This window comes from Pyrgilauda ruficollis, unplaced genomic scaffold (assembly GCF_017590135.1).
Source record: "Pyrgilauda ruficollis isolate IOZ18807 unplaced genomic scaffold, ASM1759013v1 scaffold40, whole genome shotgun sequence".
Taxonomy (NCBI): Eukaryota; Metazoa; Chordata; class Aves; order Passeriformes; family Passeridae; genus Pyrgilauda; species Pyrgilauda ruficollis.
Window position 1 is genome coordinate 12,359,047 of NW_024525490.1, and position 27,785 is coordinate 12,386,831.

At 34.5% G+C, this 27,785-nt stretch overlaps 1 protein-coding gene across 1 annotated transcript in view; it reads left to right on the forward strand.

Annotated features, from left to right (window-relative positions):
* The window catches only part of MEI4 (meiotic double-stranded break formation protein 4), a 68,210-nt gene extending 41,117 nt beyond the window's left edge, over window positions 1–27,093 (forward strand). The window contains exon 5 of the mRNA XM_041477335.1: window positions 26,842–27,093. Within this exon, the coding sequence (XP_041333269.1) occupies window positions 26,842–27,093 (252 nt within the window). The remainder of the gene's footprint in view (window positions 1–26,841) is intronic.
* The last annotated feature ends 692 nt before the right edge of the window (window positions 27,094–27,785 follow it).

Here is a 27,785-nt window from a genome sequence, read left to right on the forward strand (position 1 = left end):
GTTTTTCCTACACAATTTGATTATTTTAACTATGATTCAGTCCTGTTGATTAACTTAAACAGAGTAAATTCATTGAATGATTGTCAAAGTATGGAATGGAAAAGGTTGGAAACAACATCTGGAAATTATCTAGTATAACAACCTGCTCAAAGCATTTTTTGCACTTGTATTTGCAGCAGCTCAGGATTTATTTTGCCCAGTTTCTTCAGCCGTTTTAGATCATTCTGAATAGTAGCACAATCCTCTGGTGTGTCCATCACTTCTGCTGTTGTGTCATCTCTAAACCTACTGTTTTTGATAAATTTCTAGAAGTGAGATTATAGTTGCAAATTAATTGAGTTCATAAAAGAAATGTTAAGTCATGTAGAAACAAGTCATTTTTCTACCTACTAAGGAGTAATACTGTTCAGGAAAGCTTATAGGAGCTTCAGTAACACTCTAGAAGTTACAAACTAGTGAAGGTATAATTATCAGTTTATGTAAACATAAGGTGAATATTGACACGTGCACTGAAACTCCTAATTTTTCTCGAACATCCTGTGGAAAACCCTTCATACACCTAAGAAACCTGGAGGATAGCACTTAACCCACTAAATTAGCCCTTAGCCTCCCAGGGCTGAAAGATATTTCAGAGGGACCTTGAATAACAGGTAGAACTAATTATATTTAAGTATGTTCCATATCTTTTCTCTAGTTATTTTTAAATTATTTTAATGAAGGAAGTTTCAAGGAAAGCAACACATTAGCTTCTCTCTCTGTTTAATTTAGAACTTGCCTGATTTAAGAAGGGTCTTGAATAACTTCAGCAAGCTAGCAAAATTATTTATCTAGAAACTGTAGTACTAGGATCTTTTAGGAGTTGTTTTGTTTTTCACTGGATGTGTAGTTTAGTTGGGAAGTGTGCAGCTTGTGTGAAAAACTTGATGAACTTTTCTTTGTGTCCACTCATGTCAGAGAACATAATTTTTTTTTTTTGCTTCTGTTGGGAGGTAAAGCCCTGCTCTTTATGCCATGCAGAGGGAGCAGGTAAATGACCAAAGATTACTGAGAACTCAAATTACATCTAGAGTAGTGCTTGCCAGGAGCAGGAGTCATCAACATGGTGATCCTTCACTGTGATTAATCTCCCTTCTGTTTCCATCTAGATATTCTCATTGTCTGCTACTCTCGTGCTACTGCTAGGTTTTTGATGTTATCACACCTCCCTTCCAGCCACCTAAACCCCATCACAATTACCTTCCTTTTACTTCTCTAACCTGATTACATACCAAACCTTGTATGTCTTTTACAGACTCTTAGCTCCAGAGTAGCCAGGACAAGGTAACACCAGAAGTTTGGGGCTGAAGAGGGCAAGGCACTTTTAAGCTTGAAAACTCTTTCTCACTGAAAATAAGAAGTAATTCTAGGTAATTGGTATGTTTTTCTCAAAAGTAAATGGTATATAATTCCAGTTAGTATTTCCAATATTGATAGCAAAATTAGACTAGTGGGTTGTGCTTCTGTCAGATAAATGCTGTATTGTTGAAAGACATTATTGTACCATCAGAAAACGGAATGAATTTTCACGTATAATATGAAAAGAATACTTTTCTCTCTCAGAAGCAAGAGAAAATAATCAATTCTCACACAGTAAAATTCGCCCACATTGTAGATCAGGTAAATGATAGTGTTTTCTGTCATTAGAGTTTTTTTCAGTTTGTAAATTTTGGAAAATGTTTACCATTCAGACTGAAACTTTTTTTTTTTCTGTAGATTTCTTTCTCAGACCATTTTTGTATGTGAAGAGGAAGACATAAGTATCCACTGTTTTCACAGAAGCCAGCATGGGCTTTGCTTTGAATTTATGCATTTCTGTATAATAGCAGGCATTGTAAAATCATGTTCTAGACAGCCATGAATGCATTAGCAGCTACATTGAAAAGATTCTTTCTTAAAAGTAGGAAAGTATTACCTCACTCTAAAAGCATTTATGAAGTTAAAGTAATATTTGTGGTATGTGTGGGATTATAGCAATGGTTGTCATAAAAAAAAAGAAAGTATTAATTCTGAATTCAGAGCAGAGACTGAATACTACACATTTCATGCCCATGCATATAACAAGAACAGAAAAAATACTGAATAATATTTCTTCTAATTGAGCACCATCGATTTGCTATAGTAAAAGATGCAAGAATCCTTTTCAAAAAGAAAAACAAACCAAAAAAACCAAATCACAAACAAGTAGGCATAAAAGAAACAAATTAGGATTGTATTGCCATTATATGGATTCAAAATTGCTACTCCTAGTAAAAGCAGAGAGGTAGTAGTACATTAAGACACTATACAAAATAAATAAGATCATTATTTGCAATATTAAAGAACATAGTCTGAATCATAGACCTTAATTTCCTCTACGTTTCATGATTCTGCTAGTGAATGCTTTGGCCAACTTTTGGAATGTGTCCCACTACTTTATTCTGCATGTTGGTTGCTCAAGAACTGCTCAACTCTGCTTAGCTTGGAAGAAGAATGTACTTAAATTTTAGTGTCTGAATTTAATTAATTAGAAGTTCGTACCTATGTTTTGTAAGGTAGGAGCCAATTCCAGTCTGTGGGTTATTCAAGATAGTCTTTCATGGTCAAGGGCTCTTAAAAATTAATTATCATGCAAAAGACAGCTCTCTCTAAACCCATCTGTTTCTCTAGAGTGTAGATACCACTGTAGAAAAAGCAGAGGAAATTAACTTTCAGGAAAAGCATAAAGCTGCAGAGATTCTCCTTATACATGATTTAAGATTAACAAAAAGGACGACCGTTTCTGCTCCTCTAATGAATTTAGAGAGTCACATGGGAATTATACTGCTTACAGAATTGTCTTTTTTATGGAATAATATTTTGTTATTTGCTATACAGCATAACAAATCACCTTTAAAGTGTAACTTTTGAAATAATGGAAAAATTGTTAATATATTTCTCAAAATTAATTTGTTTTCTACAGATACTGTTGCTAAATAGGCCAAGCAGTAAAAGGTGTTTTGTGATGAGGACTGTGAAATCTTGCCCAATAGTCATTATAATTGTAATATAGTATTCTTTATAATTGTGCTAGTATATAACTAGGCAACATATGACATGATCAAAATATCAAAAATTAATTATCATTACTAAAAACAATTATTATTGGTTAGTTTGTGGTTTGGGTTTGTTTTTAAAGTTTTGCATCTATTTAAAGATACAATAAATCATAGAATAGGGCATTTCCATTTTTTATAAGTAATCTTCATGGGATTCTTTGTGTGCATGTTTGATGTGTTTAGAGATATTTTTGACAAAATGTTAGTTTCCATAAAATAATCTGGAAAAAGAGAGGACTGAGGGGGAAGAGAAGTTGTAATTTCCTCCCAGAATATGAAAAGTTGTTAAACAAGGAGTAATCCTTTTGTGTACTGGTGTGAACAAGAAGAAACTTACTTGGCAATTAAGGTTAGATGTCAAACTTATTGAAGTACTGGAATACATTCATGATGAGCATCTTTTTGGAGGTGACATAAGTATACTTGAACCTATCTCAGGGTGAGGGGGGGATTAAACACTTCAACACCCTTTCAGCCATATATCTGAGCTCTTAAATGCCTTTTTATATATTATATTAACATTAGTAATTACGGTCAAAATTTTCACAAAGGGGGAAAAAGGAGGCAGAACTACACTGCAGATTTCTCCTGCTTCTTAGTTCTAGAAGAAAATGAAATACTGTTCTTACTGAGTGTGAATGCTAGTTTTGGGGAGATTGGTATAATAAGGATGTAATAATTAATGCCAGCACATCAGGAAAGATTTAGAAAATTAGAAAATTTGACTCATTTTAGAAAACTACTAACACATTCCACAGTCAGGATTTCAAATTGCAGGAGGTTAAAACTTTCTTCTTCAGGCAGTAATAAAAATTCAGGCTGTAGATTAGATATGTCCTTGCAGGCATGTTAAACAGGTAATTTTTGCACAAAAGTGACTGGTTTGCATCAGAGGAAGCCTTTTGGGGATTTCATATTTGGAGCCCTGTGAATTCTGTGTTTCTCAGACAGATTACTTCTGATGTCCCTGCTTATATTCAGTATTCATTGTAACACGTGTGTATAATATAATTTATCTCTAAAGATGGAGGAACTAGTAATCTTAAGAGAGGGCTTGGAAACTGGGGGAAAAAAGGGAGCTGAAGACTGGCCTGCACCACTGATCGAGACCTTAGAGAGTTGTGCACAGTTACACGCAAGGATCTGAGTAATGAGTAGATTACAGCTGTGTTCACTAGAATAGCATTTCAAAGAATTTCAGCTGTTCTGGGTTGTTTGATGCTAATGACAAAATAATACTCAAGAACTTTTTTTCTCATGTTTGAATATGTGTATTTATCATAAGAGCTGTTCTTCAAAATGTATTTTAGCATACATTTCAATTTCAGGACCTACTTTTTAACTTCCTTGCAAAATATTTTAAATTAATTTGAAAGTTAAATTATATTATTGATTCATGGATTCTGAGGTCAGAGGGAGTCACTTAGTCCAAACACCTTTCTACAGAGATTTTTCCAGATGCTGAATTTAAGAATGTGTTAATACATCAAATCTGAAAGCTGTTATTGATTCTGTTTATCATTTACAATTATTATTTGCCTCATTTTTTAATAATAGGTTATGAGTTTTGGCTTTCTCTATCTGATTTTTATTGCCTAAAATTAAGCAACAGCTAATAAAAAACCAAAACAAAGCAAAACCCAAGAAAAATCCCTAATCAAGATTGATAGAATATGCTGAAATAGTATTACAGCTGCATAAAGTTATATAGGGCAATATATAAAATATAATTGTATAGTAAATTAGAGAAATTATGAATGAACTGTAAGCAATTGTCCAACAGGTTTATGTTGAATCAACTCAAATCAGTAGTACTGACTAAATATTGTTTTGTTTTGCTATGTATTTTCTATTTATTAAAATATTTGTTTGAGGAAGAAATCCATCTACGAGAAACAAAATCTTTCCTAGAACTCATGGTCCAATAGTAATTCTGAATAGTACTAAACTGAAAATTTAAAAACCAGATCTAGAGCCTGTGGCAATCACTAGAAAAGTCAATTTTTCAGTCAAATTACATTAAATGTTTGTATTTATACTATGCTAACATATGTAGTTGCTCAGTTTGGGTACTCTTGAAATAATAGAATTAACTTAGAATTAATAATATTTAAGACAAGAATTGAGAATTTGTTTGTGTAAGTATAATTGAGTTTCCTTTTCTTGTATTTAGAATCTATATAGAATCCTTCTATATAGAAGGATTCTATAAATCCTTCCTAGTGATTTATAATTCTTGCTTCTTCTTTCTTCTTCTTTCTTCTTCTTTCTTCTTCTTTCTTCTTCTTCTTTCTTCTTCTTCTTATGATTTATAATTCTTGCTTCATCTTCTTCTTCTTCTTCTTCTTCTTCTTCTTCTTCTTCTTCACATAGCCCTTAATTTGTATCACTAATTTTTCTTATGGCTCTATGTAAGGCATGGCTTCATCATTTTTTCTTGTTTATGGAACAAACTCTTACCTAATGCTACCTGTACTTATCAGTGATGTCTGCCCTGGTTGTCTCTTCTACCTGGTTCTCTGAAACACGATTCTCTCCTCTGTCTCCTCATTCACAAAGTGTACCACATGTAGAAAACCTGAAGTATTCTAACTGCATTTTCAAACTTTTATCCTCCACTTTTGTTATGATTCCTCTAAGAAAGCTTCAGTTACAGTAATATGTATTCAGTATCAAACACTAATGTGTGGTTTAAAGAGAAAATAGATCTTAGTAGTTAAGATATCTGTACTACTTTATGATTGTTTTCATGCCATCCACAATTTCCTTCTCTTGCTGCTCTTGTTTGAACAGTTTTAAAATGCAGTGTAATATATTCAAAGAAGAAATTAAGTAGAGATTTTGAGGGGCTACCAGGATACAAGGAAAAGAGAAAGAAAAGTATTTGAGATTGCTCCACTGTTGGAATGGGGAAGAAATCTTTTTTGTTTTAGCCCAACCCCCAGAAAGATATATCCAAAACAAGACGTACTAAACATAGAAGAGTTCATAGCACAGTTGCCATGGCAAAGCTGTTCTTTATGTGGCAGGGGAAGTAACTGGGAGGGCTCCTGCTTTTCCATGTGACCCTGGTAGTCCGTCAGTCTCCAGTCCTGTGGGACAGCACCCCGGAGAGCTGCTGCCAAGCCAGAGAGCAGCAGTTCTGCCTTTAGAGCCAAAGGATCATTTGCTGACTTGGGCCCCTGGCACATCTTCCTGAGCTGCTTCCTGGTTGATTCTTTTGCCTGAAAAGTGAAGGCAGAGGAACCAATGCTGGGCATTTTAAATATCTTTGCTGGCATCTTTAGACACTTCACTGTGACTGTTGCAGGTATGAGAAATTCTGTCAGAATAGCAGCATGCAACATTGCTTTTAACACTACATGTAGCACCACCACCTCTCCAGCCAAAAGATCTCAATTTTTTGCTGGTTGTATTGTCTTGAAAAATGCATTCCTCATAACCACTATTTCTTCAAATAAGCAGTTCAGTGCTAGGATATAGTGTGACTTTATTCTTCCACCTTAATCAGTGTCCATTTGCAGATTTCAGTTCTCTGTGAGCAACTGAGTGCAGTTCATGTCTGCAGAAGTGATGGCTCCCAATGAATTTCTGCACATACAGGAATTGGAATAAAATAAACATGGCAAAATTTGTTGAAATCTGTGCACAAGGTACCATTTTTTTTTCTTTTTATTGCAATTACTCAGCAGGAGACAGACTTCTGGAATATCACTGACAAAGATAACATGCCTGTAGCCATTTGATCAGTAATATCTTACTTGTAAATTACCTCCCTATGCTAAGTTCCACATTCCAAAGAAGACTTTAAAAAAGTAATAAAAAATCTAAAGCCAAGAGTCTAAAATACCAACTTATTCCTAAGAAACCTGTTTCTCCAGTAGGAATTTAAAAGACACAGGATTTCCAGTCAAATGCATCATGTGAAATACAAAGAATTTCAGAAATTTTGTAGCTATCAGTGTAGTTATGAAACTAAGTTGACAGCACAGCCTGTGAATTTTTTATGGATTTAATTATGTTGAAATTGAGGCATATTGATTTACTTGCCCTTATGGTATATTGAGGGTGTGCAGGAGCAGCAATGGATGATTCTCTTATCCAATCATAATTGTTTCTATCATTGGCAAAAGATATTTTTTTCCCCCCCAAGGTCTGAATACTTAAGTGGAAAAACATTTGCATGCAAAAAACAAACTCAGAAACAGACCTCCACTTTTAGTTGACATATTTCTAACAAGGCCTTCAGGGCTTTGTTGCTATAGGGAAATATTACCAATTAATGTGAAATTCAGTAAGTGCACATTTGTCTGCTAAGCTAATAAATAAAACATAGATGGGTTATATTAGTTGCCAATTGTAACCAGGAGCATAAGCAGTGAACTGTGATACTTAAAATAAATTGGTATCTTACAAATACTGTTTGAGAAATAATTATGGTCCCTGATATGATTAGCCATAATAATAAATTTTATTTTTCCATTTCTTCATGCTATTCTAAAATTAATTAACTATGTAGAAGTAAAAACATGGTTTTGTAATTTAATCAAATATCAGTTAGTGCCAATAACTTTCTGGGGTTGAAGAAAGGTCTGCTTCCTTTGATATTCTTTATTTGCAGTCCAAACTATGGAATACTATGTTTGCATTGAACATAACACTTTTTACACTAGAAAATTTGTATTTTCATAACATTCAGTGTTAACATGGAGCCAGAATTGTGTTCCAGTCAATTTATAAGTGTAATAGAATAAAGGAAATTCCCTAGCAAACAGGCCCCACTGCCTTTTTGGCAAATGCATTATTCTGTTGGAACAGATCTTCCAAGCAGTTATCTAGAATTAATGTGGGTTTTGACATATATTCATTGTGAGAAATACTGCAAAGGTGCTGTGGGAGGAATTTGAGAGCATCTCCTAATAAAGTCTTGGGTTGTTGCAGACGATTTTTCATATCTGCAGTTTTTTTAGTTCCATCCACACTATCATATGGAATAGAAATATCCTTTTCTTCTTCCACTTCAGGATTGGAGAATAGATACCATTCTGGACTATTTCTGGTTTGGATTTTTTTCATAACTACTTACTTTCCTACTTACATTTAGTAGGGTATCTTTCTTTTTATCTGTGGCTTCACTTTTACTCCTCATATTTTTTGAAGTTCTTTCTTTTGGGTTTTTTGTAGTGGGGTTGTTTGTTTTGGGGCTTTTTTTGTTTGGTTTGGTTTTTCTGTTTTGTGATTGCTTTGTTTGTTTGGTTGTTCAGTTGGACCGGGTTTTTTACTCTAGCACTTAATGATAGTCTATGATTCTTTTAGCTTCTCTCATCAATTACTTGCATGACAATATTTAGCTTATGTTCAGTTCCATTCATTGCTACCTGTTCTGCTTCCTACATATAGATTATTTAATGTTTTATCAGTGCTTTCACGTTTTCTTTTAATAATTCACTTTTACATGAGCATACTTTTCCATTTCCAGTGTTGGTTGTTGGAAAATTCAGCTGTTGTAGCAGCAACTTACATGGAAAAACAGTGACTTCTGTAGTTTGTCAACTTTAAAATAAAGTTGTGTATATTTCTGAAAGACAAATTCACTTTCTGGGAACTTTCAGATCAAGCAGTGTGGTCTTTTTGGTCCTTCTTTGACTTAAAATTCAGGCTATATAAAAACTTCATAAACATTAATACTTCATATGCTTTATGGTTCTTTCTTTCATTAAGAACTTGGAATTCTTTTTTAATACAAGCAGAATTACTTTGCTGTAAGAACTTTAAATCTTTATTTCGAAAAATCTGAATTTGTTCATTTAGTTTGGTTTCACCTACTCTTTCCAACCCTTCAAGGGCAGTTGTGCTGTAGATATACCAATGAATGGGTATTAATTTCAAATTAGGAAGACTATGTCTTATGTCATAAGATATAGTACAGCAAAAAGAAAGCCTTTGAGAATTGATTTCTAAGTAAACAAGGATTTTTTTTTTTAATTTTATGGACTGTGTAAAATTTTGGCCTTCTGCAGTCTCATACAAACAAAAACAGGAGCAGTAACGCATGTCACAAACTTAAGGAGATGCTACACATAATACACAACCAAGGTCTGTGTGTTATAAATTCTAAAAGTAACTGATTCCTTACCACCTAACTGTTTCTGGTTCTTAATTTCTGGGCCTGCTTGTACACAATATTTGAGACTGAGCAGTAGATGTGCTTTCCTAGTTAGGGTGCACTGCTCAAAGTGGGCTTGTGAGTCTCTGTCATTGTTTGGCTTTTTGCTGTCAGCCAGTTTTTGCTGTCTTTCTCAAGTCTTTTTGCAACTCTGTCAGCTTTGGATTATTAATAATTTTCCCTACTATTTCACTATATTGTTTGCTTTAAGATTGTTAATTTTTCTAGTTTTAGAACTTCATACCTTTGATTGACTACTTTTGGAAGCTAAACTGCTATTCATTTAATTTTTAGTAAATATTCATATTTGTGTCTTGATTTAAAAACCCCAACAGGTATTCTTTGAACTGTTAGTTAAAGAAAAGGGTGCATCTTAGATTTTGTTTTTCTGTACATCTCACCTGCAGTATTGCAGTTTGCAAACCCTAAATGGTTTCCATAGTGAAGTACCTAAACCATTCATTTCAAGTTGGAAGTGGGAAGGAAATTTGTATATGTCCTTTTAAATGAAATCAGTACATAAAATAGCTCTGGATGTCTCGTTTTCTTATAAAGAATTACTTTTTTGCAAAGAGATAGATTTGTACAGCCTACTTGCTGACTTAGACTAACAGATTGTGCTGTTCTTCACAGCTTGCTATATTCTTTACCATACCACTTGACATACCACTTACATAACATACACATTTGATAAATAAGAACAGTAAAACCAGTCTGGGAATAAACAGGAAAAGCACTTGTGTTGTTGCGTCACCTTCCACAGCACTTGGACAACATGAAAGGGTTAGCAGTGCAGGATGTCTCCTGTTAGACACATTACATTTTCTCAGTGTCCTGATCCCAGCCACGACAGGATTAATTTTTACAGTAGCCAGGACGGGGCATGGCCAGGGGTAGTAGGAGGTTGTTCTATCACCAGCTCACATCATTGCCAGGGGCAAGAGGAAGGGAGTCTCTTCTGAGGAGAAAAGGGTTCCTTCCTATAGCCAAGATGTGGGGAGGGAGCAGTTATGTGGTGGTGTTTTTGTGTGAATCATTCCCCTCTTTCTTGTCCACTCTGTCATTAGTATTGTTGCTGTTACTATTCATTTTCTTATCTCCTTGCTATTTCCAGTAAACTTATCTTATCTCAACCCATGATCTTTAGCTTTTGTGCCTCCAGTTCTCTCCAGCCCCCCAAAGGGGAGGGGTAGAGGGGGAGCAAGTGGCAGCATGGTTTCAGTGGGAGCTCTAAATTGGAGAATACCATTCTAAACCAGGACACCCAGTCTTGCTATCTCACAGTTTCTCACCAAAACTATCCTTAAGTATTGTGTTATGCTAATTTTCTTATAGATCATTTGTATTTGTATTGCATTTTCTCCTCTTTCATTTGCCTTTGAACAAATGTTAACATCCAGAGTTCATTCTTAAAAGAGATTATGAATTTGCTTGAGTCTCTTAATCATCTGTGTCAGTATGTTCTAATCATGTTATTATCATGCTATATCTTTCTAAAACAATTTTGAGCTTCATTGTCTCTGCAGTGAATACTGCAGTTACTGGAGTAATCACTGTACATGAAATAGTTAACGTCTCTTTAAAAACAAATAGCAAAGAAATACTTTCAGACATGCACAAAGTCAAAGTAAATCTAAAAAATGTTCCTGTGTTCCTACAAAATTATTCCCACCACTCAATGGCTGTCTTCTCAAGTGCTTTTAATATAAATGCAAGGAGAGCATTTCAAAACATGACTATTATAAAAGCAGAAGAAGGGCAATTACAGTCTGTGTGGAATACTAATGTGCTACTTAGTGTGAAGTAGGCCTGTGTTACAAGTTCAATTTATAGGTGAGCCAATGTAGATTGTTTTCAATATGAAGTATGGCAGGCAGTGATATTAATAAAAACTTGTTGCACATATTGCCATCACTTATTATGCAATTAAGTTTTAAATCCTAAGATAAATCATACTGTATGCAAGAACAGCAAATTAAAAACCACTCCAAGTATTTTGTCATTATTCTTAAATCAATTAAGGTAGCAAGGTGGTGCTAGCTATTGTAAATTTAAATTTTGCACATTGTGGTTACTGTAATTTTTATTCATTAATGTAATGAATGATTATTTTGTATAATCCTCATGAGTTAGTTCTTTAATGTCATGAACTGAGTACAGAAAATAGGGTTATAGCTATTGTTCCAATGCAAAGCAATTGTTCTGCAATATTTATTAAGGTTGTAAGAGAAACAAGTAAAGATATAAATGATGAGTGGCAGCAGAATTGGTCATATGATAATGTCTTCTCAGAAACTATATAACAGACTAGAGAGAGTTTTGGATAAACACAACATATTTAGAGACTTGTAAAATCCTTGATTCTGAGAGAACAAAAGATTATGACTTGAAGAGGAAACAAATGAGAGTTACAACAGAAGTATATAAACCAGTGTATGATATAAAGAACAGAAACTGAGTACTTTTTCCTGCCCTTCATCATTGTGCAAGAACTAAATTGAAATTTGAAGGTAAAAAAAATCCTTGCATCTGAGAGAGACACCTTTGTTCAAAGATAATATCTAATATATTTTCTTTCCTGATCTTCAGATCCTGCACAAGAACATTCTAGCTACATTCTCTGTGTGAATATTCCATAAAAATTCTTGTCATATGAGCTAATTCTCTGTAATCTTTCTTCCTAATTCACCTCTTATCTGTTGATAAAAGCCATCTTTTGGCTGTTGATATCACTGCAGATGTGCTTCTCTCTAAGGCAGAATTTTCAGCCAATACTTTGTGCTTCTCTGAGGATCCACATCTAATGGATCCTAAAGGCTGAATTAGAAGAGTAAATTCTGGAAGTACTGAGATTCTAGCGTGCATGTTGTTCTCATAGAATTAGATGAGTAAATTCTGGAAGTACTGAGATTCTAGCGTGCATGTTGTTCTCAGAAACTGTTAGAGGATGCTGCATTTTAGAAAAGTAGCCCTACTAAAGTATTAAAAAACTGGAATTTTTTTTTGAAAAAAAAAATTGGTGCTTCTGCATGTTTCCAAAACGGTTTTGGTTTTTCAGAGGGAGAATGGGGCACCCCTTGGCAAGGATGAGGTGATCAGATAATTTCCATCATCACAATAGTCTCCCACCTTTGAAAGAAGCAGTGTATGTGGATTGCCTATCTGATCTGTTAAGCTTTTTTTTTTTTTTTTGGTACAGATGTGATGAGAAAACATTGGTTTAAGAAGGATGTTCTGTTGACTGTCTCAATCTCCCAATTCTTACAGTCCTGCTAATCATCAAATATAGTTTACCTTTTTTGCTGTTGTGCACTTTTGCTTGACAAAAAGGCAGTGTCTTAAGTCAGGCAGTATGAACTTAATGTTCAAATAGAGCTGTGAAATGAAAGATGCTTGTCCCAAACAACGATGATTTCCAACTGATGAGTGAAGGCAGAAAGCTGACTTTTCAGGCTCTACTACTTTTTTTCAGTGTTAAGGAAAAAAAATTGTGAAGCTTTGCACAATTTCTGCTGTTAGTAGCAACTCTGTCATTCACCTGCAATGAAGGCAAAGAAAGGCAGCAAAAGGCACTGACTTTATCCAGAAGGAGGTCTTCAGTTTCATGTTTCAACACCAGCAGTAGATGCATATACTGTGTCTGGCATCACTTCATTATTACTATTTAAAGGTCATGGTATATCAGCAGAGCTACCTTTGGAATTGCTTGAATTCTTTCAGACAACCTCAGGCTAGACCAGCTGGCTTGGGAATTTGGTAGTGTTTCGAAGCTCCCATGTCTTCAGACTTGTTATGTTCCTATTGATAACACAACTGACTTCCTTTTGTGAGCTCTGACTTCCCACAAGCATGGGATTCTGCCTCCTTCCTTTTTTCAGCTGCTTACTAAGTGAGAGCATAGGAGACACAACAAAATCCTTCTAGAAAATTACTTGTCATCCTCATGAAGTCATGAGGGGGTATTGTACTGTTCAGCACATGTATACCCTGTATGCTTTTGGGATGAGCCTATGTGTTATTTCCCAGGTTGATCCCTGAGGCCTTTCAGCCTGCCATTCATTCTGATTTAATCATAAGATCACTGTACATCCATGTCTAGAATGCTTAATTTTTCACCAGATGTTGGCCAGAATATCTCTCTGTTTACAAGGCTATTTTAAATCTGGCACAGTCATAAAAATCTCAGTTTCAACCTGTGTAATCAATAGATAAATTAAATGAGAACAAAGCAAAACCAACAAAAAACCCCAAACCAACCAACCAGCCAAAACCAAAAAAATCAACATAGGTTGATTTACTTTTCATTTCATTTGGATGAAGAAGGTTTGTTGATATTTCTGTGGCTGCATAGGAACAAGTGGAATATAAATAGGAATGAAATTTAAGTTCTAGGCATAAGACCAGAAACATGACATTGGAATTGGGTAGAAGTTGCAGTGACTTGCATCATCACCTTCTCCAGCTAGTTATTAAGGTACTTATGCAAATTTAAAGTTCTGCCTAAACTGCCCTCCCTCAATGGGCAGACCAATGTTTTTGTAATGTCAAGAGTTTTTCTTCCAAGATTTATTCATTCATCATATGGATGTTATAGGCAGCAGTGGTTGTGTTGATATGCCTTGTCAAGCAAGGTGTTGTACAGTTTTCATAAGGAGTACCTTCAATTTTGAGTCTCTATGCTTACCTAGAAAAATGCCTTTCCCTGTGGTCATCTACCTGTAGGTAATTCATTCTTTCAAGTAGATAGAGTAGATGAGGAATTTCTTTTCACTGAAGATTTTAGAACCATAATAAGATCCCGATCCCTTGACTTAGTTACTTCTTAGAGGAATCCAGTTCTGTGGATCATACTTAGTGGGGCTATACTTCTTCACTGTCCCACACATACAGCCAGAGTTGGGTCCACTTAAATAATGGTGTTACCATCACCCACATGACTGCCTAATTTGAGAAAAGTTCTATAAGATACCTACTCTCACATTGTAGTAGACTCAAGAGGCCTAATACATTCCTGTTATTATTTATTACTTTTTTCAGTTTTGACTATAATCCCTTATTTCAAGAATTGCATTTACTCTATATCTTTGTGTGTACATTTGTATTATCACAGCCAGAAGTGGTTGCATTTCATTTTTCATATTGTCACCTGGAATTGTTGTTAACTTTTGCCCTTTCAAGGAATGATGCTCATTAATATCTTTCACAATAGGTTAAATTTTCTTCTGATCCTAAAAACAAGTGCAAGTTCCTATAAATAGAAAGAAGGTTCTGCAGCTAAGATTTTTGCCTTTTTTTTTCCTAAAAGACAGTGGAATTAAAATTAAGATACTAAGTTCCTTCATGTGCACATGAGTGTTTGTATCTGAGATACAAACACTTGACGTTCAAAAATTGGGTTGGAAAAAAACCCCAAAATTGATTTCCTTCTTGTTGCTAAATCCTGTGTCACTTGGGGACAGAAGTGTTTGGAACAAATGATAGATCATATTTTATTCTGGAAAGAGAATATAGCAGTTGAGAAAGTTTCATGGGAAAGTAACATGACAGAGTAGTAATGGTTCAGTGTTGACCTTGCTGAACATTAGACTAAGATCCAGTGAGGAAACAGTAGGTGGAAGGAGCCTAATTAACCCTTTAAGGTGAAGAAAGTAAAAGTCTTTAAATTTTTATTGTCCAGAGGATTAAGAACCAAAAAGAACATTTAATAAGCTATAGTTCTATATGGTGATAATCCTATTTCCTCCCTCTCCAGTAGGGAATATAAAATACAGAGTATTAAGGAAGAGAGATGGAACTGGGACAAAACCAAATGAGAAATTTTTACATTTCAGACTGGAAAGCTTAAAAGCTTTACTAAATAAATGACTGTGTGCCCATATGGCATAGAAGAACCTTAATTCAATTTAAATGAGTTAAATTCGGTAGCAGAAACAGTCGGAGCATGAGTTCCCTCTTGGCTAATTCGCTGTCATCAGGGAATCTTGAAGGAATTAATTGCATGGCTACCTTAGAGCCATAAAAATGAAGAAGTATTCTCTTTCTTATTTGTTCACTCTACAAGTTGCTGTATTATTCCAGAAGTTTTCCCTGTGCATAAATATTCTTCACAAAAGCACAAGAATAGTGATTTTTTTTTTTAATAAAAGAAGTTTGAGCATGAAAATAGGAGGGTTTCTTTATACTGCAGCTGATGTCTTTCACTCATTTGTAATGCTACAATTGCTATGCCAGATAGTCCAGACCTTCTAAAACCTAGAAATTTGCTAGGAGTCAGTTACAGCATACCAAAGATGATCTATGTACCTCAATTCTGACAGGATTTGATTTTGTTTCTTCTCTCCTCTTTAAATGAGTCAGTCTCTAATGATTTTCTGTCATGTTTTTGTTAATGTATTCCTGCAGTCATCTGAAATAATTTTGAAGTGCTAGGTGGCCTGTGTGTTTAGTATGACTTGTTAATATGATCTTTTATTATCTTTCACAGTGATTTAAATATTTTTTGATAAATTAAGCAATTATGTTAAAAAGAGGAAAGAATTGTATTCCTAAAGACACTTAAAAAGCTTTGCTAAATTCTTGTATGTATTGCCTACTGGTAATTATTATCTGATTGTAAATAATGTGGTACATAAAATAACTAGAGGTCATTTGAATTCTTCTCTCTGGTCCACAGTTAGGAACATGCTTTATTTCTTGTTCCACATAATTTAATTAAAAAAACCCAAACCTCTCCCAAACTGAAGCTTAGCTATCTTTTTGAAAGGTTAGTCATCTTCTGAAGTGTTAAATTTTTTCTGATCTTTTCAGGCCAATTTTTTAATAAATACCATGCTATATCTAACATTGCATTCTGATGCACAGTAAACCTGACAAGTGTGTTGGCAGCTGCAGAAAGACCAGAGTCCTCTCTGAGAATCTTTACTAAATGTAGATTATCTTAACTGTGGTAGGATGATGCTATTTTTTGTTTTACACAAAAGGTCATGTGCTGTCTTAATGGTGGTGAGGATTAGGGGCTGTTTTCTGTAACCTTCTTGAGACTTGATTAAGCCTTGAAATTGTTCAGGTAAATATCATATCCTAATTGCATTTTAAAACTCAGCTTTCGAAAGAAGCAGCTTGCAGAGTTTTACATAGTGCCAATTATTTTGCTCATCCAGTCCACTTCAAAACATCAATGGTTTTGTAGTGAATGTAGAGAGATCTGTATCTTTTTCTTCAGGTTGAATATTTGCTTATTTTTCACTCTTCCATTTTTCCCCCCAATACCATGTTCTTGGGAAGTTCAAATTTAAAAAAAAATTGTATTTTGTTCAGATTTCAAAATCAGAGACATGGCCCAGACTCGGGGTCATGCCAGTGGGACATTTGTCTTTTATTTGCTAGAGATGGGGGATGGAAAAAATAGAGAAGTACAGCACGGAAAGGAATGGGAGAGAGGTTTGTAACTGCTAAGGAAAACAGGAGAGGTTTTCAGATGCAAGTCATGTAATGTTATCATTGGTTCAGGCCATCAGAGGAAATCACAGGCTTAGCTGAAAGGTGGATTTCAACTCTTTTTTTCTTTAGTACTATGACATTTCTTTTATGCAACTGTCATACCACATTCACGTGAGTGACTGTGTGTTTCTGGAAACTTTAGCTTACTAACTGTAATCAGGGTCCCAAAAGGGCCTCTACACGTACATTTATGTCAGCTTTCTGTAAAAGATCCACCAGACACCTCAGTCATTTATGTAAAACACTATCTTCTAGGTTTCTCAAGTCAAGTGTTGTTTCAGTGGGTTTCGTTCAGATCCTTTTTGACTTTGAAAGTACTTTGAGTTCTAGTTGGGTTGGTTTTCCTCTGGTTGTGATTTTTTCCAGAATTATTGCTTCTGATTCAAATTTAATTGCTTTAAATGTCTATAATATTTCTGTAGTTTGGTTGTAATAGCCTCCTTTTGGGTGACTCAGTGCAAAAGAGTGCTCTTCTGATCATTTTTAGCTTTTTTTTTTCTTAAATATTTGTCTTAGCAATGTCATTTGATAAAATCATCTGTATTTTTGCTAGGGTATTCAGCTCTAATGTATCCAATTCAATCTCAGAACATTATCCTTCAAACAGGTTCTGTGAATAATAAAAAAGTCTGTAGTTCCCCACTACTTTTCAGTTCTCGTTAGTTTTACTGAGCTGTGTTAAGCTTTGGCATAAGAAATTATACCAGAGTGAAAAATCACATGCTTCTCTAGCCATGTAAATCTTCCTGAATTTTCTTTTACTGTCCTCTAGGTCAGTAAAAGCCTTCCATTCCCAGATTCCTTTCTTGATAGTATTCTTCTAGCACAAGGAATGAGACCTGCTATAAACAATTCTGTGCTTGCTGAAAATAGTGGTGTTGTACATACAAATTTTGGACTCCCTACTCTTGAAGACATTTTGCTTTAGTCAAGGCAAAGCAAATACTCTTGTCAGCCTACATATTTGAGATTTACAGAATTATCCAGGTGACAGGTTTGCCATGTAGAAGCTCTTACTTACATAGCAGACAACTTTCCCCAGACAACTTCAAATGGGCATCTAACTATTCTGGTTTTATGAAAAGGAAGCCCTTGGACTTGTTATGACATAGTAAATTTCACTATATAATAGAACTCAGAGCACGGACCTTTCTTCCATAATTCTTTCATTTTTTGTTTCATCCGATATCATAAATTTTAGAATTATAACCATTTTCCTGTAGATAATCATTCCTGTGCATTTCTTACATTTTCTTCTTCAAAGCTAGAAAAACTAGTTGGCTTCTGACGGTCAATTTAGAATTTAATCCCTTTCAAGTTTACTCTGCTTTTTTTGTATTCTGTCAGGATGCTGCAATTTTCACACAAGTTACAGAAGATTTTCTGTTTCAAAAGGATCTTCCTAAGTGTAACTGTCTTTAGAGTTACTGCTGGCGTGCTGAACTTTACAAGGCCAATCTTGCACTGCATATCACTGCATTCCAGCACCATGAGACACATTCTAAACTGCTGCTCTGGAGCTCTTAAAAACCTGTCTTTTTACACTACTGTGCTGCTAAAGCAGCTGAAACAAACAAACAAACAAATTTTAAAAAGTAAAGTTGTCTAGACAACTTCTCTTTTTGGATCTTTCCAGAAGAGTCTACCAGAAAATTAAAGGAAAAGTAAAATGTGAAAGCAAAGCCATATTTGCTTACAGTCATACCCATCTGGTTTCTGTAAAACCTAAAAAGATTGTAGATAGCAATCTGTTCCATTTTCCATTTTGTTATGTTTTTCATCAAAAGGTCTAATTCCTTCCAAAATTAAGTTTTGATGCATGTATGCAAACTTCTAGATATATGTTGGTGTTCTCATGATTTCATTACATTTTATATTTTATATGATTTTCAATTAAATATGTTGAATCTGTAATTTCTCACATCTTTAAGCTGAATAAGCAATATTTTCATGTTGTTAACCCACTCAAGATTTATTCTACATACATATTCTACATAAATACAATAAATAAGAAAAATAGCACTGCTTGCCAACCCTGTCAAATGTTTATGAAATTATATCTTGAGTCTTCCATGTCTCCTATGTCTCTTGAGTTTACAGTTAAAGTTTGGAAGACTCTCATGGCATTGTTTGAAAATTCAGAGATTGTTATGTGATTTGTTGACATAATTGTAGTGGAATATGGGTGTTTAAGACAGATGATAGAATCACTGAAAAACCATTGTTGTCTTGTTTCAGTTTTATCTATATTTCAGTATTTATCTATTATATCTATTAATCCATTTTAGGAGAATAGTTTGGGAAAACATATATATGTGAAATATAAACACTTTCCTAAAGACTTTTTATCTATACAATAAATACAGGATTTTTTTCTAAAACCAGAGGAAATATAAATAGATAGCTAAAACACTTCTTCCTAAATCAAAGTTTAGTTTAATATTAAGTTAAATATTGCCTTGAACAGTTATAGAATATTAAGTCTCTAATGATGGAAGATGAAAAATAACTGCATAATGAAAAGGAAACCTGTCTTCTTTAGCAGTATCATTTTTTATCTTTTCAAGTTATACAGAGGCTTAGATTCCTTGTAAGAAAGGGATGCAGAAAGCAGATGTCAACTTTTTTTTCTTACAAACATTAAGGTTTGTCTTTTTCCTCGCACAGGGTAATGCCTGGGATGACTCCTCTTGCTCTTTAAGTGTTTTGTTTTGTCTTGTTTTGTTCCTGGATTTTATGCTTTCTTCTGCAGCAGATAACTACAAGCATCAAACACACATTTGTTCTCAGTTAGTCTGAAACCACCTAGGTTTGCTTATGTTTGGGCTGTTTTTCTTTACGATTTTGATCCTGGATGGTGGATTCTGTCTCTGGCTTTAGAGCAAGGACTGATCTCATTGAAAATCAAGGTGGATGCATGTAGAGCTACTGGTTGTAAGCTTTCAGAGCTGCAAACTAAAAAAGGGAAGATTTTCTTCTCTGAAGTAACTTACCATTGGTAGAGGGTAGGGCAGTAAATTAAACTGAGAGAAAGAAAAACATGGGAATGGCCATTCTGCCTCTGACAGCGCTTACAGTAAATGTTCAGAGGAGTTTGGAGATGTTTTCAAGAACATTCTCCCAGTATCCATCTGTTTGTGCTGTTCCAGGTGAAGAGCAATTGATTGATTGATTGAATGATTGATTATGTGTATCTGTGGATTTCACTGTCATACAACTGTTTACTTTTCCTTCACCCCATACAAGCTTTCAGCTTTCACAGTGTCTTGTGGCAAGTTAAGGGCGCGTTCTGTGACAGCCTTCTGCCTTCGCTTGTTCTTGGACCGACCATCTGCCGCTTGATAGGCTCAGTTGATTCTTTCCATCCCTAGCATTGGAAGAGATAATTTTAGGAAGTCAAGCTCTATGTGAGGCAAAGTTATCATGCTTTTAGGAAAAAAAGCCTTATGAGATGAAAAACATGCCGGAAAACTTCTTTTCAAAAATTAATTGTACTGAATTTTGATTCAGTACAAATAAATGTGTATCTTGCATTACTGTCAGGGTTGCCTGCCCAGTCCTAGAGTCACTAAAGCAAAGTGATTGCTATTTATTTTCAGAGCTTCTTGTGCATTTTCTAAAATAGGTAAACTATCAAATCTTTTGAAACTAATGTAGCTGTATTTTTCAGCAATCCATTGCTTTCTGATGTGATTTTAATTAATGGAGGAATTTTTATTATTTCTATCATTCAAGACTTAATCTTATTATCTTAATGTCCTATTACCTTTAAAAATGTTATATATATGATGTTTCTTTTCAAGACCTGCTTCAAGCACTGGCCTTGCTCTACTTAACAACACTTCTTGCAGGACAGAACTTAATTTCTTATACCAACAAACAGCATCTATTATTTCAAATATGGTTATTTCATGTAGTAATCTTTACACTTGTAAGTAGGCAAGTCCCCCAAAACCACAAACCAGCTCTTTCTCTAATACTGAAGTTCATAACTGAGAAATTTTATTAGATGGTTTTGTTGATTGCTTCTCCTGATAGAGACTTTACATGGGATAGTCTGACCTATAATTTCATTTTCAAGTTAGAAATATTCTTAAGTAGCTCATTTGATTTGGAAGAACCCACACAATAACAAGATATATTCACAATCTTTATTTCGGTTTCTTTTCTAAAAAAAAATAGAAAACCAAAATCAAACCAACACATTTCACATGCTTCAATTTGTGAAGAATTAATGTTTATAATTTTAGAATAAATTTCAAAAATAACATATGTGAGAAGTCAGATTTGAAGTATATGCCTTGTAGATTGGAATAAAATGTGTTTATAAGTTCCCATTATCCTAAGAAGGTTCACAGATTCATACTTTTTGGCTGTTTTTTCCGAATGAGATAGTTTTGTGACTTATATTTTAGCTTTCTTTAATTTGATAAAGGGGATTAAAACTTGGTTTTAAAGCTTTCTGTCTCTTTGTTATGTTACTTGTGAGGCAGTTGTGTTTCTTACTCCAAAATGGAAACGTCAGTGCTCTGCTGCTGACATATTTAATTTTTTACAATATGTTGTTGAAATTGTATTACTAGATAAGAATAATATTGCTTAAGGTGTCTTGGGAATTTCTTGTAACTCAGTGTGTCGCACTAAGGGCTAGTAACAGATGACCCTGCTAAGTGATATGTGGAAGAGGCACAATGGACCGATGCCTCAGGGATATAAGTATCTTCCCCTTGGGAGATAGCAAAGAGAATAAACATTTTAAATTCTATCAAACGTATTTTCCAGGGTACGCCAAATAATTATGTCTGGACAGATACTATTTTTGCAAGATTGTTACTTTTTCTTCTGAAACCTCTCTAGCATGAGGCTGTCCAGGACTTGTAAAATGTTGTTGGCACTGTCTTACTCAGGACTAGTGACTGCACATGCTGTAGATTGTTCTGAGTTTAGCTGATGGGCTCTCCTCCGGAATTTAACTCTTACAAGTGGTGGCAATTCCTTGACCCTTTCTGCAGTCACATTTGATCTTGATCTGCAAGCAGAATAGTTGAAACTTAGGTGTCTACTTGAGAATTCAGTCTACTTGTGTACTTGCCTGTAGTAGCCACCTGCAAGGAAGCAAGGGGCATTGGGCTGTTTGCTGAGATGGTGTTCATTGGTATAAGCTGTGTCAAGAGAAATGTATGCTCTTTGTTTCTACCTTCTCTGGAAAATTTCTAGGAGCTTTGGCTACATTTTCTTGCCAGAGAAGGGGACAGACAGGCCATAGGAGATTTTTTCCTGGAAATGGCTTGATGGTCTATTTGGTTCTGTTCTATCCTTCATGCTCCTTAACTAAGTAGTCACAGCCCATGAGCTGATGCTGCTGCAATTCCTGCTGCCTGTGCTTCCATTGGAAGGCAAAACTAGCCAAGCTGTAGCAGTTCTTATTGTGTATTTTGGTCTACTCTTTGTGCTTCTCTGAAAAATACGCATGTAAAAGAGGAGAAATACTACCTTTTACCATTTGATGTTTCGGTGAAATTTTACTTGGAATTTCTTGGAACATAAAAAGACACTTTGCTAGCATGAAAAGTTATATCCCTTGAGAACAGTAGAGGTTTGCCAAGAAATGGAAGAGGCAAAACTTGCAAGAAAAAAATTACAAGAAGCAAAACTGCAAGGATAGGATGGATTGGGGAGATCTGGAGAGAATGCTGTTCTGCTAAAATAACTATCTAGAAGTGTCAATTTTATGACTTTCTAAATAAACACCCATCTTTCCAGTTTGATTAAAGTTTATATTGGTATGTCAGTGTTTTATGTAGCATTTTGTTGTGTAGAACTACTTGTTGAAACATATTTAAACTCGGTATTGCCATGGGACTTAAAAAGTCTAAACAGATGTTAGTTAATTACAGAGATCGAAAAGGAGGGAAGCTTTTTGTCCTTAATCAAAATAATGGTGATTCAAAATTAATTTTAATTGTTTACATTTTGTCAGAAGTTTTAGCATTTAAATCTTCTGTTCTAAACCAAAAAAAAAGAAAAAAAAGAAGTTTTCCCAAGTTAGTACCATTCCTCCTATATTCCAGAGAGTATGCAGGTATTGCTGACACTTCTCCATAAGCATCTGAGCTGCATGCACAGAAGCAGCTGCCATGAAAATACTCTCTTTTATCTAACTTTTGTATGCACTGGTATTGTCTCTGTTCTGTACATACTTTGAGATGTAAAAGGACTAAATCTTACTTCCCTCTGTTCAGAAAGTGTCATCAGCCTTCTGCAGGTGAAAATCCCAGGCCCATCATTGGAAATATGACTTGTGGCTGGTTATAGGGCTTAAGAATTATAGAAAATTCCTTCAATTACTTTTCTTGTTTTATACTGCTGTTACTAATTGCATTTGAATAAATTATATAAATGCACATAAACCATTAAGACAAAAACCCCAAACATATTATAAGTACAATTAGGAAACTATTTCTTAATCTGTTTACCAAGACTCCACATCTGTCCAGTAAGACAGCAGCAGCTTGGAATTTGATCAGGGGCCCCCGATTTGTTTTTTGGGGTTTTTTTTTGGTTTTTTGGTTTTTTTTTTTTTTTTGGGTTTTTTTTAGGTTTTTTTTTTGTTTGTTTGTTTGGTTTTTTTTGCAAAGAGGAAGTATAATAAAGGGCCAGGGACCTGGAACACAGCAGTTTCTTTTAACATAGTAGTACTGACTGTGATAGCATTACTATGAAGACAGGTAAGAGAACTTCTCCCCTGCTTTCAAATTATGTAGTAAATATGTGTCCATTTCCAGTGGCCATCATGTAATGTAGAAGAAGCTTGGAGAATTAATTTCAACCAAACGTTTTGATACTTCTTGCATTCTGAACTTGGTGATGTGAATACTATTAATTTTGATTAGCAGATCATCAGATCCAGCTGGGAGATCTTTGTAACCCTTGTTTCCATCTTATGTAAAGCTCAATTTTATATAAATAATATTTTTAAAAATTATTTAACTCTAAAATGTTTGTTTATATAAATTGATGAGGACTGATCTCATAAAGTATAGTGTCCAAAATCCATATTGCTTACCTGTCTGATTATCTTAAAGTGATTCTGAAAAACAGAGTTAGTGTTAAAGTTACTTAAAATTAGTATTAATATATTCTGGAATAGCAGCATATATGAGACTTGCTTTATAGATACACCCTCTGAACTTTCTGCTGTGTACACATATGTGCACAGCTACCCACTCACAAACATTGGTGGGCAAGATTAATTGGTCTGTTATCTGACTCTGCACCATTAGGGAACAATAAAGGTATCCCTTTACCAATTATGCAGCATAAATTTGTATTGGTAGTAGTTGCATCAATCAGTGCTACAGAAGGCATCTAACAAAAGAAATAGAGACACATTTTGTTCAGATTATTAAATGGATTGGAAAGGTTAATAATAAGCCTTGAGCCAGAAAATGTTATAGACTGGTTTTTTTTTTCCTCCTTTAGTTATATAATGCAATATTTCAAAGTGTATTTGTCTCCAGAAAAATAATTCTCTCAAAAAAAATACTTTCTCCCTGCCATTATACTTACCCTTTCTCTTCAATGTCAGTTTTGTGTGATTAAAGCAATTTTCCTTTAATGCAGTAGTATTTGTAGAGGAAGCTAATTAGTTAACTTGTGGATTCTATTATCCATAATCAGATAGTTTACTAAGCTGCAATTAGTTGCACCTTTTAAAACCCACTGAAAGTAACACAATTGCTTAACTGCTTGGAAGAGCCTGAGGTTATGGGAGTAAGTGAAGTGACATAATTTGCCTTTCTAAAACATTTTATATTGATTACTCATGTAAAAGGAGTGAATTTTCAAGGCCAATACTTGAGAGTCAAATAAAGAATTTTTGCTTGTAGTTTTGTATGTCTAATTTCCAAATCATAGGAACTAAGAGCATAGAACTTCCATTTATGTTTCTATGCAGTCATTTTTTTCTGGGTACAGTCACACTTTATCACTGTAAAGACTTCCAGGACATGGTATATCAGTGGTTCTCGTTCGGAGTGGAATGAATTATACGCTGAAGGACCCTGGCAACTACTCAGTTGCAAAAACTCAGGCATCTAGTAGCATACCTAAGGTACTCCTCCTGGCTTACAGCTGCTACCCTGGGCCATGTGAAATGGCAATAGACATCTATATTCAAACAACTGCGGGCCACCCCTTGCTTCCCTCCATCAGCTGAAACAGGAACAAGGGGTAACTATCTCAGCTTGTTGATGCCTGTGTTTGGTCAGATGACCCCTACACTGAAAGTCTTAGGAGCTGACTTTGTAGGTCTTTAGAATCATCTATTTCCTAGAAATTTGGTAAATCATTAATAATGCCTACTTTCACAATTTTGAAAGCTGTAGTTTAGTCTAAGCAAAGTAAATATATTTGGTTCCTCACTATTATTTAACAGTCAAAACAATCAGTGTAAAGTCATGATTGTCCTAGAGCTGGATGTTTGATATTTCAAGAAACCGACTGTCATATTACCTTTTATTTGGATAGGGGTTTTCACAAATTAGGCAGTTTGATAGGCAGAACTGAACTTTAGAAATATGCAAATACTTAATATATTTTTATTAAATAATGTAGTACTTTTTCATTTTTTGCTCTCTGTTCTAATAAGAATGTCAATACTGAATTCTTAGCAGCAGCCTCTGAACTGTACATTTTTCTTACCAGGGTCCAGAGAGAGAATAGGAGTATGCAAGGCTAGGGATGATATGTTTTGGTAATGAACCTATATTTCAAGGTTTCTAGAAAACTCAGCAAAATTCTTTTGCTACATTGAGGCTTTGCAACAGGATGGCTGTGGTGTCTTAATTTTGTCTCTGAGGTGGGAGGCTGAAAACCATTACCCCAGAGTGCTTCAACACAGATTTTAGGTTTAATAACTGCTATCTCAGAAAGCAAAATGAGCAATCTCTGAGCCAATATCTTCCTCAGTTTTACCTGAAGAAGGTAAGGTGCTGTTTTTTTCTTAGAATCTAGTGGAATCAAAAACAACTAACATTTTTTGTGAAACCAATGACTGTATAATAGATTTCACATTTTGGAAAGTCTTACAGTATGTAATCTAGACTTAGGAAAATGATGTGATGTGTTTTCATAGACCCATGTTGAAGACATGACCTATCTGGCTTTGTACTACAGGTCTAAAGAGTTCTTGAGATTTGCTAGAGCTATTGGTCCTTTTTCTAAAATGTATAATTAACTTTCTAGCAGCTATGATTTTGCCTTTCAGTTCTGATCATCTACTTACTGTAATTGCAGCCTTTTTCAGAACAAGGTCATCTCATATTATTGGTAGATTTTGCTGTTAAGGACACAAAATTTCATTCCAGAGAGACAATTCTTCAAGATTTAAGTTTGTATCTTACCAGTTATTTCCTATGTACAGAAAGCTTCTGTGTAAAATTCCAGTTTCTAGATACAGGACAAGTAAATTTATATTGGACAAAGCTGTAAGAGTTCTAAAAAATTTTTAATTTGGTCAGTGTCCTTGTTCCAGCTTATTTGACAAACTGAATATTCCACTTTAATTGGCTCAGAATGGGCTTGTGTATTTTCTGTTGAGATTGAGAATTTGGACTTTTAAATTTTTTTTGCAGGTGTCACTTGAATAGATGAGTGTCTATATTTAGGAGTAAATTTTTTTTTGCTTGTTATTTTATTTCTCAGAAATCCACCAATTCTAATTATATGCCCAAAACAAACAAAGCTGTTATTGTAGTTGTTTTTCTGTACATCACTATGGTATGTCACAGCCTGTGGATAATTAGGTAAAGCAAATTCTCTCATGAAGAGGAGGTTATGTTGACTTTTTGTTTGGTAGTGTCATGCAGTCTTAGTTGTTTGGCTGTTACCACAAAAGGGAAAACATCTTTTAGAAGTAATCATACTGTGAATGTATAGGTGTACTGATTATATAAATAACACTGCAAATTTTAACAGTATTCCTTAAACTGTCATCTGAGATATTAGGCTGCAGAAATGTTTTCACATTCTACTTATGAACTGATTTTTCTTTATTCCCAGGTCCAGTCTGTGTATGACATCACCCAGTATGAGAATATTTTTCTTTTGTGCATGATTCTGGAACAACTTCTTCAAAATGAGACAGAAGAAAATAACATTTCAAGCTCAGACTATGGAGGAGAAGAAAAAATCAAATTTTTGAAGAACCTTGATCAAGTTATTCTTCATCTCTCAGATGAATTTCCTTTGTTTTCTTTATATTTGTGGAGAGTGAGTGTTCTTTTGAATGCAGGTCAAATGCAAATTGATTAAAACAAGCAGCCTACTTTTTAACCATGCATTTCTTGTGGGATTGCATTGGAAAAATTTCGAGCCAGACAGTGATATTGTCCTTATTGAAAAACATTTACTTTAAACTACTACTCTATACAGCAGTTTCAGAGATAATGTGATTTATTTCCAATTCTGAATATAGAAAAAATGTAATAATCCAGGTGCCATTTTCAATAAATGCTGTTTCTTGTAATAGAAAACAGTGTGTTGGTGTTTGTCCACACAGTGAAAATGGAACAAAGAAAGTTGTTTCAGGTGCTGTTTAAAATAAACACTATGAATTTTAAAGTACAGTCATAATATGTGTGTAGAGCTTCCAAGATAGGAGACTAATGCCTCTTCTTTAAGAGTTGTGTAGCTTCTCTATGATTTAGAGACAGTGTCTGGTTGGTTGAAATAAAAAAGTTAATTTTAAACTTGATAACTTAACAGTAAAAAATCTTACAGGACAGACTTTGTTAGTGATAATCAAATGAGTCATTACTTGAGTAAAAGTCTGGTGCTCAGTTTCACAAATTTCTTACATTCATTGTATACTGCTTGGCTTTACTTTGTGTGCACAGGTTTAGGTACAATAGGCCTAATTCACTCTGAGTTGAGTAATGATTTCAGAGATCTAATCTGAAGAAGTGTAACTCATTTAATAGTTATTTTAAACCTTTCTCTTCAAG